Raw genomic sequence first — 14,062 nt, forward strand, 5'->3', positions numbered from 1 at the left:
CTCCTGTGTCATTTTCAGACCTGGCCGGTTGCGGCTCTCTGGTCACTGGGATACGAGCTCGGTTGCGGTCGGTGGCATTTTGAAAGAGACGGTGGCTGACGGTGGCTTGGCGCATGTCACGGGTGTGTATTTTGGGGGTTTGGCCGTGTGCGGTGGCGAGGATATCAACTACCGGTACAGTGTTCCAATGACGCCCGGGCGAACAGAGCAGCTCAGTTGGAACTGGGATGTGGGTTTCGCATGCAGGAAGCGACGATGACAGTGGGCAGACGAAGGCTAACATAAGAGTCACTACTCTGTTTTGACCTAGGAGAACGTCGCCAATGACTCGTGCTAGGGTCCTCGATGTGCGTTTCTGGGATCTCGAACCTCGGTCTGTATGCTCCGTTGTCCGGTGTCGTACAATGCCACGAATGGGTTGCCGACTGCGTTGGAAGGCCTCCGGGTCTCAACCCTCGTAGGGCTGGATTTCGGGGCACGCGTGCTGGGGTCACGGCCCGGGCCTTGCTTCCAGATGTTTGGTATATACCTACTTTGCGATGAGAGGGTTGTGAGTGCGCGACGAACAGGATCACAGTGCTGTGCAAGTCGGATGGCGGTTCCCAGCTCGCGCTGAGAGTGTGTTCTGTCTTATCATCTGCCGGCTCTGCCAGTCCGCTTCCGCCCGCTCTTCAGCAAGTAATGTGGTTCCGACACGCCGACACGTTCTCAAGGCCTTGTGGATCCAAGGTTTCCCACCGCTCACGATATCCGAACAGACGCAGACCCTGGCTGTGGTATTGACGCTGCAAGACCCCGGTGTCGTCGTGTCGCAGTCACCGCCTTCCATGCCCTTGGTATGAGTGCCGTTGCTCGCGTGCCTGACGCGAACGTGCAGTTGCTTAACGCGACGAGATCGGCGGACAAACGCCTGTCGTATTATCGGCAATGGGAAGAATAGTGCGTGATCACGGGCCGGTGCCAAATTCTGTTCAGCGTCAAGGAAAATGGCTTTGTGAGGTGGTGCTATGGTAAGCTGCAAGGTTTGAAGGCGGTAGTATGCTTTGTCGTACGAGTCTGGACTCACGATAGTGACTATGTTTGGCGTCGTGTCCTGCGGACGCGGGATATGGGCTTCGCCTCTACTGCATGGCGTTGGAAGAGTGCAGGTGCACTTGCGATACCATTCCTGTTCATCAGCATGCGCGGGGACAAAACGTTGTCCGCCACTGGCCGGATTGGGCCTCTTTCCGTGTGCATTTACTTCATCTCATCGCGAAGGTTTGAACAGGTTGTAATGAAAACTATGGATTCACTATGCCGTGCCATCCGCAGATGCGCAGACAGCTTGACAGAAACCGTGATTCTAAACTAGTCTACACAACCTCACCCCTGACACCAGCCGGAGCCGCCGCACCACTGCTCTGCATCAAATGACTCGGTACCCTCTCCATCATGCTCTGCTCCGGCACTCTCGCCTCGCTCTTCTTGTTGATGCCCCGCGCACCGGGAGTCAAATACGTGTTATCCAGGTTCGGCAGCTCCTCGCCCTCGGTCGGGACCCAGTGCTTGCTCTCCCACGGCTTGACGCCGAGGATGTACATGGTGTCGATTTCCTCGAGACTGCGGCCCTGCGACTCGCACAGAAAGAAGTACACGACTAGGGCGCCGGCGAAACAGCACCCTGCGAAGACATAGCCATAGCGGTAGTCGATGGCGGACGTGATGAAGGGCGTGAAGAAGGAGAGGAGGAAGTTCCAGACCCAGTTTGAGGCGGTAGCGAGGGCCATGCACTTGGCACGGTAGCGTGTTGGATAGATTTCACCTGCGAGTGTTAGATAGTTGATACAATTTCACAGGCGGAGAGCGAACATACCAACAACGGCCCACACAATGGGTCCCCAGGTCGACGCGAACGCCGCGATGAATAGACACGCAACCACGATCATGCCGTAGCCGACACTCTGCGAGGGGTTATCCTCCGGTCCAAGCGCGAAATGACCTAGCGAGGCGAATATGAGGAAGCACACAAACATCCACAGCGCGCCGCCGATGAGCGCAGGACGGCGTCCGTACTTCTCGACAATGTAGAGGCCAGGAAATGTACATCCAAAATTGACAGCGCCGAGAATAATCGACGTGACGTAGGAGTTGGAAAGGCCTACAGAGCCGAAGACGGTCGTGCCATAGTAGAAGAAGTAGTTGGCACCCGTGAGCTGCTGCAGCATCTGCATTGTGATGCCGAGCAGCGTGCGGTACGCCATGGCCGGGCCAGTGAAGATCTCGTACCACGGGTGGTGATCGCCGCCAGCACGCTCAGCCTCCATCTTCTGCTCGATTTCGCGGATCTCGCGCTGCACCTCGGCGTGGTCCTCGTTGACACCATACGTGAGCGCGATGGTCTTGCGGGCTTCATCAATTTTGCCATGGCTATACTCCCAGCGGGGCGATTCCTGCATGAACATGATTCCGACGACCATTAGCCCGGACCAGATGAAGCCAATGCCCATGGGCAGCTTCCAGGAGCGCGAGCTCTCGTCGGCCTCGGTGCCGAAGTTGATGCAGTACGCGGTGAAGATACCGAGCGTGATGAACAGCTGGTAGCAAGAAACAAGCGCACCGCGGACGTAGCGGGGCGCTGTCTCAGACTGGTACATGGGCGTGAGGACAGACAGACCACCGACCCCCAGACCTGCAACCCAGCGGCCGATGGCGACTTGGTACCAGGTGTTTGATGTCGTGATCTGGACAATGACACCGACGCAGAAGATGATGTTCCAGAAGACGATCGAGTACTTGCGGCCGAATTTGTCGGAAACTGGGGCAGCAATGAGCGCACCCACCAGTGTGCCAATTGAGAGCAGAGCAACGATGAGTCCAGAGCGGACGTTGCTGAAGGAGTACTTGCCGTTCGGAAATTCGGCGTTCGGTGGTGTGTAGTTGTCCGCGAACTTGCGGAGGAAGTCGGGCATCTCGAGGAAGCCAGAGATCTGACCGGTGTCATATCCGAAGACTGTAGGTCTCGTTAGTTGGCAGCCTACGGATGCTGCGAGACTGCTTACTGAAGCCGCCCATGGACACGATGCAGGCCATGGCGATGATCCTGGGTCTGAATATCTGCTTCGCGCCGCCAGATAGCATGATCGGCTTCTTCTCCACATCTCTCATTGAGGAATCATTCGAGCGTCGTTCGTCTTGCGATTTCGCCCTGTCGGCGCTGTTCTCCATCGCAGAAGCCATAATTGCGAGTACAAAGGGAGCAACTGGAGTGATGCTTCCAAAGCGCGGGGACTCCACGAGCCTATAAACCCGCAGTCTCGCACCCCATTACAGCACCGTGACCTCCACGCCGATCCTCTGCACCCCAATGCCGTCACATTTTTCGGCCGGGCTTCCACTTCGCGCTGCCACTACGCGATCACCCCGTGGTGCAACCGGCCACAGGTGCATGCACCGGTCGTTGGAGGCCGGTAAACGGTTGTGCAGACGTCATGCTGCCGTTGTGATGTCAGCCCTACAATCTAAGCCTGCAGTCGAAGGCTTGTCAAGGCCAAGCTCCACCCAAGCGTTGCAATCCTGTTGGTTGGTGCGGGTCGTGTTCGGGGCCCACTTGAGGCTCTGCCGGCAGAGAACCGACGTCACATTCTTCAAGACGTCAGCGTCGTCTCTTGTGGGGTGAGGGGTGAGGGGTCTCGCAAGTCATCTTGAGCGCGGGACGAACGTCGGTACATACCTAGGATGCTGTGCAAAACTGATTGTAGGCCGCAATTTCACACTTGGTGATGTCCCTGATCATATGCAGAACAGCTTCGCATCGTGGCTTTTGGTCGCTGTAGCTGCGTTCCGTCACCATGCTGTTCCTCTGCCATGTCAAGCACACAAACTACACATCACGAGAACTCTCGGTGCTTCGATGTTTCCGAGCCCACGACGGTGTGCTTACGCATCCTGCGTGCGAACGACGACACGATGCATATCCCCATCACACGAGCAGACAAAGCACGTTGGATCACGCGGCCTGCGGGGTCTTGCTTACCCGCGAGCAAGCAAAAGCGGAGCTGCACGATCGCTGTGGTGAGCTCTTCCATCGTCCTCGGGCGCTCTTCGCGCCTTCTTCAACAAGCGGGATGACGTCGTGGCCGGACGCGGCAGACACGACTCGCACCCCAGCAGCATTCGATACGTAATGACTCTTGTCTCCTCACCACCGCACCGACGCAGGGAAATGACGAAGAGCATCGCAGCGGGAAGGCGCCCGACTAGACAGCAAGCTCGCAGACCCGTTCAGGGGTGCCGGTGTTACTCCGTCCGGGAAGCTTTGGGCCTTGCGTTGATGCCGGCGGCTTTCTTGGTCGCGGTCTTGGCTGCCGTCGCGAGCAGACTCTGCGCACCGCTTTGGGCAGGTTGGACGTCGTCTCGTCGATTGCAGCGGCGAAACCGTGGTCTTTTTGGCCGATATAGTCTGGAGTTGTACGACATTCGGACCTGTAAAGATGCTGGGCATGTCGTATCTGGCAAGATGTCGAATTGTGTCGATTGCGGACGGGCCTTTTGGTCGATGGATTCGGCCAATACGCGCTGGGTGCTAGAGTGTGCTACCCCAAGTTTCCACTCCAGCCGCTACGCATCACGTTCCGTCTCCACGGGCCACAGATTGAAGAGAGAGCAGGCCACGCACGCCAGTGAGACACATCGGTGCTCTACGCATTGCATGCAGAGATTATCGTGGAGCTGCTTGGGGTAGACGGAGCCCATCAGTTTCAACGCCGAGACACGCAGTGCCGACGGTGTTGAGGTCTGGAGCCACTGGGCACAAGCAGGGCCGTGAGCGATATCATTTGCATGTATGAAACTGAGAAGTTGGACGGAGAGATGGAAAGTATACGCTATGCTATGCTACGCTATGCTATGCTATGCTGCGCTATGCTGTGCTGTACTACGCTACGCTTCTTGTATGACTGATGCAAATATGCACATGGCCTCACCCCCGCGACCCCTTGTCGGCGGTCGACTCATCACGCAAGAAGCTCTGGAGCTGGGGGCCCACATCCATGTCGCCACGCGTCGACTCCGTGAGACTCGGTCGCGGTGCAGGCTCGTCCTCGGGCTCGAGATACTCGTCCTGTTCGCGGCCCTGCGGCGGAGGGTCTGCAGGCCGACGGTCCGCCGTCGAAATGACAGCGTCCCGTCCCAGCTCTGCTTCCGGAACGCCAGCGGGCTCGTCGTCCGGCTCGAGGAAATCCTGCGCGTCCTCGAGACTGCCGTGATCCCAGTGCGTCGGCTCCTTGAATCTGACAGCGGTCGCGAACAGGCTCTTGAGGCCCGGGATCTTGAACCTGTCTTCTTCCTCCTTGGCCTTTTTTTGCGCGGCCTGGACGTCTTTGTGCTCTTTGGCCGTCCTGTTCGCCTCGAGGCTGGCGGTCAGGTCGGCGCGGCGCTGCACCCCAGCCAGGGTGCGGATCAGGTCGGGGTCGAGCTGCTCGTCTTCGCTGAGGTGCTGCATGGTCTCGCCGATGCGGTCGACGAGCTGCGCTCTGGCGTATCCGCGCACCATGACGCCGTACGTGTACGAGTCCGGATTCACGCCACGCGCGCGCATGAGCTCCAAGGCGCGCTCGGCAGCTGCGACCTGGCCTGTCTTGAAGAAGGACTGCATGAACATGTTCCAGGAGAAGACGTTTGGCGCGGTGCCGTGGGCGGTCATGTCTTTGATGAGCGCTGAGGCGGAGGCGTACTGCTTCTTTTGGCAGAAGGCGTGGAGGAAGGCGTTCCAGATGAGTGGCTTCTGGGCGAGGGAGACGACGCTCGGGTGAGCTTTTTTGTCGAAAACACCGCGTTTGAAGGTCTTGTAGAGCCTCTCTAGGTAGGCGATGGACAGGGGCTGGGCTGTCTGGATCTCCGTCTGAAGCATGAGGTACAATGCTTGTTCTGTTGGAGCGAGCTTCTTCCTTTCGGGGTTGGAGACCGAAGCGTCTTCGCCTTGGTCGATGTTGTCTTTCATGGCCCGGCTTCCAAACTTGGCAAAAGGCTTCAAGGGCGTCAGATCGAACAGGTCGAGATAGGTGCGCCAAAGCAGATTGGCGTCTGGCGAGTGCGCAGGCTGGCTCTGCTCGCAGATGTAGAGGTAGTAGAGATAGTCGGTCGCCAGCCAGGGATCCCTTAGCTCTTTCGCCTTGTTCAAGCAAAAGCCTGCAAAGGCCTTGAACATGGTGGGGTCGCTCTGTGTCGTGCAGCCATGGAGGAGGATGGAGTAGGTGTATTTGTCCGCCTGCAACCCGTGGTCTTCCAGGGCGTTGAAGACCTTGAAGGCAGTGGCAAAGTCGCCAGCGTCCATGGCGTTGTGCATGACCACGTCGTAGAGCAAAAGATCCATCTTGACGCCAAACTCGACAAACTTTGCCACGATAGCGGGCGTTTCATGGTATCTCTTTGCTTGGCGCATGCTGCCACGCAGCGTCGCTGCACAAACCCATCGGAAGAGATCCGAAGCGACGAATGCCTCGGCGTCGACCCTGTTGAACGACTCGACACGGCGCTCCAGACACTGCAGAGCATAGGCTGTCTCGCCAGCTTCAGCGAAAGCAGACGCATAGTGCAGCACAGTACTGACGGCGAGCCGGGCCCTGGCCTCAATCAAGGCGTCGTAAACTCTCTTCAGATCCGCCGAATCGGCCAGCAGAGCCAAGCTGTACAGCAAGTCCTGTGAGAAGACTGCGGCATCCACCTTCTCAGCGCAGTGGATAAACGTCGTGATGAAGTTTCGAACGTTGGCGGCTGGAGATGCCTCCCAGCCCTGGTCCGGGGGGTATCGTTCCTTCAGATGCAGCTTCGCCAGATAGGCGAGTCCGTCTGCCAGAATGACAAACTTGCTCTGCGGAAGCTCGTTATCCAGGGCCAGCACGGTCATCAGCTCCTGGGCGTATGCGGGCTTGTGTTCCAGCATGTACACAAGCGTAGTCTCGTAGTACCTCTGCTTCTGGTGAAACGTGTGCCAGTTCATCCATATCCGCCCTGGACCATCTCTCTCGACGCCCTCGAGCAGCTCTGCGGCGAAGATGCGACATCGAGGGTCGTGCTCGATGGTGATGGGTTTCGTGAGCGCATTCAGACGCGCGTACGCGTTCCTGTCCAGGGCGGCAAAAGTGTCGAGCAGCCAACGCTCGTCGTCTGCGTGGACATCGGTGTACTTGGACACGTTGACCACGGTGTGATCCCATCTCTGGAGACTGAGCACGAGGCGCTTCAGAGATCGGTACTGGCCGTCGTACAGCAGCTTGTTCTTGTAGTTCCTCCTGTCCCGCTGCAGTCGTCGAGCGTGGGCTTCCATGCGCGTCTCGGCCTGAGCGATCAGGTTGACTCGCCGTCGACCGACGGCTTGAGGGTCGAGGCCCTCGGTCTCCTTGGCCACCTGCTGCTTCCAGGATCGTCGCCTGGAATAGCGCGCCTGCGTGGCAGCCTTGTCGGCGACGAGGGTTCGTGCCTGGGTGAAGGGGTCGACCCAGCCCTCTGGAGCGGTGGCGTATGTTCTTGCATGGCGGCGAGCGAAGGATGCAATGTCGGCGTATCGACGGTCGAGCGAGCACCGTGGGGTGGCTCGGCATGAAGCACCGTTTGAAGAGGACGGGCTTCGTCGCGCAGTGCTGGAGAACGGTTGGCGGTGGGAGAGGCTCACAGGAGTGTTTCTCATAGTCGGTCCACGACTATGTTGCGCCTGCTCTTTCTGTGCTGGGTTGCTCCCGCCATCTCGTCGTTCACGCGTCCTCGAGACCGGAGGCTCGGCGAAGGCTCTCGGGGCGAGCCAGGGGAGGAGTAGGGCGTCGGCGCCGGCGGTAAGGCTAGCACTGGACAAGCGAGCGCGGGGCATGGGGGAAGAGGAAGTGGCAGTCTTTACCGGGCCATGACGCGTGGGATGGGTTGATGGGTGGCATGTCGCGAAAAGGTTAAAAGTTGGAGGGCGCCATCAGAGACTGCACGAGTGGTTCCGGTCGCCCGCCGTAACCATGTATGGGATATTGTACCTAGCTACACCACTCCACCACGCGCAAAGAGCACAGCGACGCCACCACGTGCAAAGCGCACAACGACTACACCACACACAAAGCGCACAGCGACGCCACCACACACAAAGAGCACAACGACGCCACCACGCGCAAAGAGCACAGCAACGCCGCCATGTCCTCGCACGAACACCTCTCGGCCGCATCAAACGACCGCAAAGCGCGTCTCGCGCAGCTGAAATCGCTCAAGCGAAAACACGCGCCCTCGGACGACAGCCACGACGCACAAGAGGCCTCCGTGTCCCTCCCAGAGCCCTCGACGGCGCTCGCAGCACCCGCCGAAGAGCCGTCGGTAGTATCCACGTACCTCAGCGGGCGCAACTTCGACCCGTCGACGCGCAACGTCAAGCTCGGGTTCGAAAACACGCCCGTCGCGGACCCGACGCGCACGCTCGAGTACAAGGCGCAGCAGCTCGCTCTGTCGACAAAGGCCGAACAGGCGCAAGAGCGCGAAGGCGAGGCGCTGGATCTGTTCAAGCTGCAGCCCAAGAAAGCGAACTGGGACCTGAAGCGCGACCTGGAAGCGAAGATGCGCGACGGCGGGCTGCAGGCGGGCACCGAGAATGCGGTCGCCAAGCTGGTGCGGCAGAGGGTCGAGGCGCAGCGGCAGGCCAGGGAGCAGAGGGCCGTCGCGAGCGGCGCCTCGGGTGCGGGTGCGACGGAGAATGGCGGGGATGGGCAGGAGGTCGGGATGGAGGGCGGCGAGCTGGTCGAGGCTATGCACCAGCGGGAAGTGGAGGAGGAGATGGAGCGGCGGAGGGAGGTGGAGGAGCCTGTGGAGGGGTGAGGGGCGCCATGTGATGAGCTGTGGCATTCTGAAAGAACTGAACGAAAGCAAGGCAGGCGTGGCAAGGCACTCGCATCGCTGGGCTGCGTGGGGGGGGAAGAAGGATGGCCCAAGTGCGCCGCTCGCAGCGAGACAGGTTGCTTGGTGTCTTGGGCAGCGAGCTCAAGACAATGCAAACCATGCAAACCATGCAAACCATGCAGGGCGAAGCGCACGACGTGTTGCCACGGGAAAGGCCTGAGGGACGCAGATACACGATGTGACTATTTCAGGGTCTCCAACACCACACGACTAGCTGAGGGTACCCAGCACCACACACTAGTTGAGGATACCCAACACCACACACTAGTTGAGGATATCCAATACCACCACCCAGGCTGCCAGCCTCGAGGTTCTGAATTGACATGCTGCCCGCAAGACGCCTAATTGCACAATGCACTCCAATCCCTAGCCGACGTTTTGACGTTTTGGCGTTTTGACGTTTTGACGTTTTGACGTTTTACTGCTACCGGTTCATCGATCGTGTCAGCGCAACGCGCTTGCTGAACGGACTCAGGCTCCTCTCCCTCGGCGCTGCCCTCGGTGGGGGAGGCTGTCTCGCAGGCGGTGGGCTGTCTCTTGTAGGCAGCAGAACATCCCTAGCAGGCGCATCGTCGAAGCGCGGCCGAGCGTCTCTCACAGGCGGCTGAGCCTCTCTCCCAGGCGGCCGAGCGTCTCTCCCAGGCGACCGAGCCTCTCTCCCAGGCGACCGAGCGTCTCTCCCAGGCGCAGAGTCGAAGCGCGGCCGAGGTGAACGACTGCGCGAGCGCGCGCGGTCGGTCGAAATGGTGCTCACCGAGTCGAAGCTCGCGCTCCTCGGGCCTCTGCTGCTCGACCGGCTCCTCTTCCGCCCCCTCTTCTGGCCCCTCGCGCGCTCCTCATCCTTCTTCTTCAGAATATCGTCCGCGGTGCCCTTGTTGCGGACGAGGTCGCCAGGCACTTCCGTGGTGAGCTTGGGCTTGAGGGTCGGGTTGAGTAGCTGCTGCGTGCGGCTGGGGCGCGCTTTGTACGGCCGCTCCGAGGCTTTGGCTTTGCATTCGTAGCTGTAGTGGCCCCGCTGGAGACACTTCTGGCACTGCGTGGCGGGCGATGCCTTCGAGGCGCCGGCGCCTGGGCGGCGGAACATGCTGCCTGGCCTATGTCACGTGAGCCTGTGGTTGCTGGGCGCAGTCCAAGTCTCCTGTGCCTGTGCAAGTAATAGAGTATTGTTGGTGGCTGGCAGCTTTACAGTGTCGCGGTCCGGGCAGCCCACCGGTATGGGCTGCCATGGCACCTCGGAGCGGAGAAACTGGGGCGGACTTTTGGTGAGCTGCCTTCCCAAGCGCAAGCAACCCTCTCTTGCGCACCACACCCCGCACACGACCAGCCTGCCCCGCGCGCGCTGTCTCTGCCTCTCCGTCCACCAGAGTCGCCCTCGGCCTGCTGCGCGCCCCCGGAGTTTGGCGCCCGCCTGCAACTGCCCGCTACGCGCCCAAGTCCTGCGCATCGGCCAGCCCTGCGCGTCGTCGACGGCACCACCACACACAGCACAACAGCCTCGCATGTCGGCACACCACAATGTCCAGCTCTCTGGCCCGGCCCACCGCGAATTTCCTTGAGCATCCCATTTCCTGAAGCCCCTGCCACCACTCGGCCCGCGAATTTCTTCCTTCTGGTCCCCGACCGCCCACGGCACCCTCAGGCCGTCCTGTCTTTTCTGCAGCAACGTTCGCTTGCGCGCCCACACTCGCGTCGACACACACCCGCGTCGACACTCACCCGCGTCGACACTCACCCGCGTCGACTCACCCGCGTCGACACACTTTCTGCGCTCGAGTCGACGACCAGCGCGCATTGCAGCGACTGCACCCCGCGAACATGGCTTCCGCAACGCCCACACAGCGCGAGCAGGCGCAGGCGAGGCTCTCCTTTGCAAAGGTGTGCAGCGTGTCTCGAGCGTGCCAGACTTGGGCTAATGATCATCAGGTCGCCGCCTCTGCCTTGCAGCCGCCCACAGCTGCCCAGACCACCAGCGCCAAGCCAAAGCCGGCTGTTGCGACACCCAAAATTCTGACCCAGCCGCACATTGCGCGCTCTGTGCCAGTCCCCGCTGAGGCGCCCCACACCCCACCAGGGAGCAACCAAGCCGAGGGCCAGAACGGCACCGCTGGAAGCAGCGTGGACCGCACAGGACAGTGGACTGCCACTGCTCAGGAATCAGCCGCGCCGTCGTCGGACGTGAAGCAGGACTTGCCAGAGCGCCCGCGGTCCATTGCAGTGGTCAAGATGTCTGCAGCCGAAGACAGCAGCACCCAGCTGTCCTCGTCTGACGGCTCCGGGAAGCCGCCCAGCATCGACGGGAAGAGCGTTGCTTCTGCCACCACCTTTGCCCTCGACGAGAAGGAGTCGCTCCGACCAGACGACAGCGCCAGCCTCAGAGCTGTCGAGGAGGAAGACATCACCTCGCCGCCAGACTCGGTCGTCAACGACTCCCGCCACGGCTCAGACCATGGCGCTGCGCGCGCTTTCCGCGACCAGCTGCACGAAATTGCAGTCATGAACCCTCAGTCGCAGCGTGGTGTGCCGCCAGGCCGCTTCCCCAACCTCCCGCCAGGCCCGCATATGCTGTACGACCCCACGCAGGCTCTGAGTGGTGGACGGCCACTGTCACAGCCTGCTGGAACTGGCATGCCCACCATGGCCGGCGTGCCCAGCCTGCCCTCTGCTCCCGACGAGAAGCTCATCGAAGCACTGCAGTCTCCGCGCGACCGACTGTTTGTGGTCAAAATCGAGCAAGACTTTATCGACTTCATCAAGGATTCTCGGTACGTTGCAGCAGATGCCTCGGCCTGACTTGGCTAATCATTCACAGCGAGAGCGAGTACTCGCTGCCCAACTGCAACACCTTTTACAGAATGCTTGCGCATCGTCTTGCCGACTACTACATGCTTGGCCATGTCGTCGACTCTACCATGACGGGTGTGAAGATCACGAGGACGCCCTTTTGCAGAATGTAAGTCATGGCCTCCATGCTCACCCTCCCATTGCTGACGCGCTCAGCCCGCCTCCGCTGTCGCAGATGGTCGATGTGTCCAAGGGCGCAGACACGCCTCCGGTCGAGCTCCCTGCCCGCAAGATTATGCGCCGTGAAGACGCCAGCAACGCCGCTTCCAACTCGCAAAACCCATCCAAGACGACCTCGGAAGTCGATGGAAGCGATGGCAGCAACGACGGCAAGGACAAGGCTGCCTTGACCCGTGAGGAGCGCGAGGCTCGGTACCGCGAGGCCCGTCAGCGCATCTTTGGTGCCGAGGCCGAAGAGTCTGCCGCTGCCGAGGCAAGCGAATCACCCGAAGACAAAGACAAGTCGGCAGACAAGTCGGCAGACGTGTCGCGGTCAAGCTCCGCGTCTGGCAAGAAGAAGAGCAAGAAGCAGCGCAACTACGACGACGATGACTTCCAGGCCAGGTCTCACTTCAACGTCTACTACCCGCAGCAGTTTGCAGCACCCGGCTACCCGGCTGAGAACGCCGTCTACTACAGCGGCTATTCGGGCGCCACACCCCACGCACAGTATGTCGGCTCGCCGTCGACGGCCTACAGCAACCCGTACCCGGTCATGGCATCCCCTGATGCTCAGTCTCAGTATGGGTGGAGCGGTCAGCAGTTCCAGCCGCAGAGCGGGTCGGCAGTGTACCAGAGCGGGTCGGCAGTGTACCAGAGCGGGTCGGCAGTGTACCAGAGCTATGCACAGATGCAGCCGGGCTGTGACCTGTCGGCCGACTTCCAGCGAGGCCTGTCCCTGCAGCCTCCAGCCATGCCTACTCAGCTCACGCCCAAAATGGCCAACACACCCATGGCCCCGTATCAGGAGCCTTTCCAGCAAACCCACCACATGTCCACCACGCAGGGTTGGCCGCAGATGAACCAGCCGCACCCGTACTCTGTGGGCCAGGCTCCCTACAGCGCACCCACCAGCCGCCCCATGTCCGCGCCCCATCCGCAGCCATATGCGTACGGTCAGTTCCCACCAAATCCCTACAACGGGCAGCCGAACCGCAACCAGCACCCTGTGCCCGGCAGCTGGAACCGCCAGCAGTTCAACCCGCAGAGCCAGGCCTTCATTCCGGGCGGCCGCAACATACCCTTGCACATGCACCCGAACATGGGCCAGGGGCCCCCTCAGATGAACGGCCACAGTCCCTTCCAGATGCAAGGCCAACCGCCAATGGGCAGCCAACTGCCACGCATAGGCCCCTCGGCCGGCAGCACGCCCTCGTTTGGCTCGCCACAAAGCCTCCACGGCAACGGCGCCGCGTCCATGCACAGAATCGCATCCCAGACTGGCGAGCACAACTCGTCCCGCATCCCCCCCGGCGAGCACAACTCGTCCCGCATCCCCCCCAGCGAGCACAACTCGTCCCGCATCCCGCCCGGCGCAAACAGCATCGCCAAGTACGGCACGCCGGCGCACCTACCGCCCAAGCCCCCGGCGCCGCACCCGCCGCCCGCGCCCAAATTCGATCTCGCGAGCCTCAGCGCGAGTCGCGCAAACGTCCCTGCCTAACGTCCTCACGAACGCTTCTCTTTGCATTGCGCCGGTGCCTTTTCTACCCTACTGCATTGTCATCTCCGGGTCCGGGTCGGGTTGGGGCGTCGAGATTGGAAGGCGAATGGCGTTTAAAAGCAGGCGGTATTGTTTGGTAGAGCGGTAATTCGATTCATGTCCTATATCGTGTCGTTTTATGCTGTGATGTGTTGTCTGACGTATGACTCTTTGGCGAAGCGCGGGATTCGTGGCAGACGTGGTCTTGTCAGTCTTGTCGGTCATGTCAGTCTTGTCAGTCTTGTCAGCCGCCCGAGTACGGCGTGTCGACTTTCAAGCAAGGGATGTCTTGACTGAGTACCGGGAAAACGACGTGCTGTGGATCAGAGCACGCGAGTGATTAGAGGATGCAATGGATGCGATCTGGATATTGTTGAGAGACTTGGATGCGATCTGGATGTTGTTGAGAGACTTGGAGACGTAGAAAGAGTCCAAGGCTGGCGTTGATCTGGATGATTCATGTGGAGCAGGGATGCCCGCCTCGCAGTCGGACAGGTTGCAAAACACAACGCAGAAGAATGATTGAGCTTTCGTGCTGTACAGGCTTGAGAATAGTGATGTGTCTATGTATATGCTTCAGATGCTCGTGTACCGAACCCCAAGGCCGTGCGAGGC

General features: G+C 60.3%; 5 protein-coding genes across 5 annotated transcripts; 2 read left to right on the forward strand and 3 right to left on the reverse strand.

Moving 5' to 3' along the window:
- Positions 1-1,355: 1,355 nt before the first annotated feature.
- M421DRAFT_68347 (uncharacterized protein) lies at positions 1,356-3,207 on the reverse strand (the record flags this gene model as incomplete). Its single annotated transcript, XM_033596505.1, has 3 exons — positions 1,356-1,804; positions 1,856-2,992; positions 3,042-3,207. 3 exons carry the CDS (start codon positions 3,205-3,207, stop codon positions 1,356-1,358), a joined length of 1,752 nt encoding a protein of 583 aa, XP_033446275.1.
- A 1,638-nt stretch (positions 3,208-4,845) lies between these two features.
- M421DRAFT_423029 (uncharacterized protein) lies at positions 4,846-8,165 on the reverse strand. The gene has a single exon (XM_033593339.1). It carries the CDS (start codon positions 7,841-7,843, stop codon positions 4,961-4,963), a length of 2,883 nt encoding a protein of 960 aa, XP_033446276.1. The 5' UTR covers positions 7,844-8,165; the 3' UTR covers positions 4,846-4,960.
- Positions 8,152-8,823, forward strand: M421DRAFT_68240 (uncharacterized protein; the record flags this gene model as incomplete). The annotated part of the gene is made up of 2 exons (XM_033596492.1): positions 8,152-8,664; positions 8,701-8,823. The coding sequence occupies 2 exons, from the start codon at positions 8,152-8,154 to the stop codon at positions 8,821-8,823; spliced, it is 636 nt and encodes a 211-aa protein (XP_033446277.1).
- A 253-nt stretch (positions 8,824-9,076) lies between these two features.
- Positions 9,077-10,192, reverse strand: M421DRAFT_223175 (uncharacterized protein). Its single transcript, XM_033588330.1, has one exon. It carries the CDS (start codon positions 9,986-9,988, stop codon positions 9,329-9,331), a length of 660 nt encoding a protein of 219 aa, XP_033446278.1. The 5' UTR covers positions 9,989-10,192; the 3' UTR covers positions 9,077-9,328.
- Positions 10,193-10,719: 527 nt separating this feature from the next.
- On the forward strand, positions 10,720-13,408 carry M421DRAFT_68358 (uncharacterized protein; the record flags this gene model as incomplete). Its single annotated transcript, XM_033596507.1, has 5 exons — positions 10,720-10,779; positions 10,828-11,666; positions 11,714-11,854; positions 11,902-13,230; positions 13,288-13,408. 5 exons carry the CDS (start codon positions 10,720-10,722, stop codon positions 13,406-13,408), a joined length of 2,490 nt encoding a protein of 829 aa, XP_033446279.1.
- Between the last annotated feature and the right edge of the window lie 654 nt (positions 13,409-14,062).

This window comes from Didymella exigua, assembly GCF_010094145.1.
Source record: "Didymella exigua CBS 183.55 unplaced genomic scaffold M421scaffold_24, whole genome shotgun sequence".
In the NCBI taxonomy this organism is placed as follows: domain Eukaryota; kingdom Fungi; phylum Ascomycota; class Dothideomycetes; order Pleosporales; family Didymellaceae; genus Didymella; species Didymella exigua.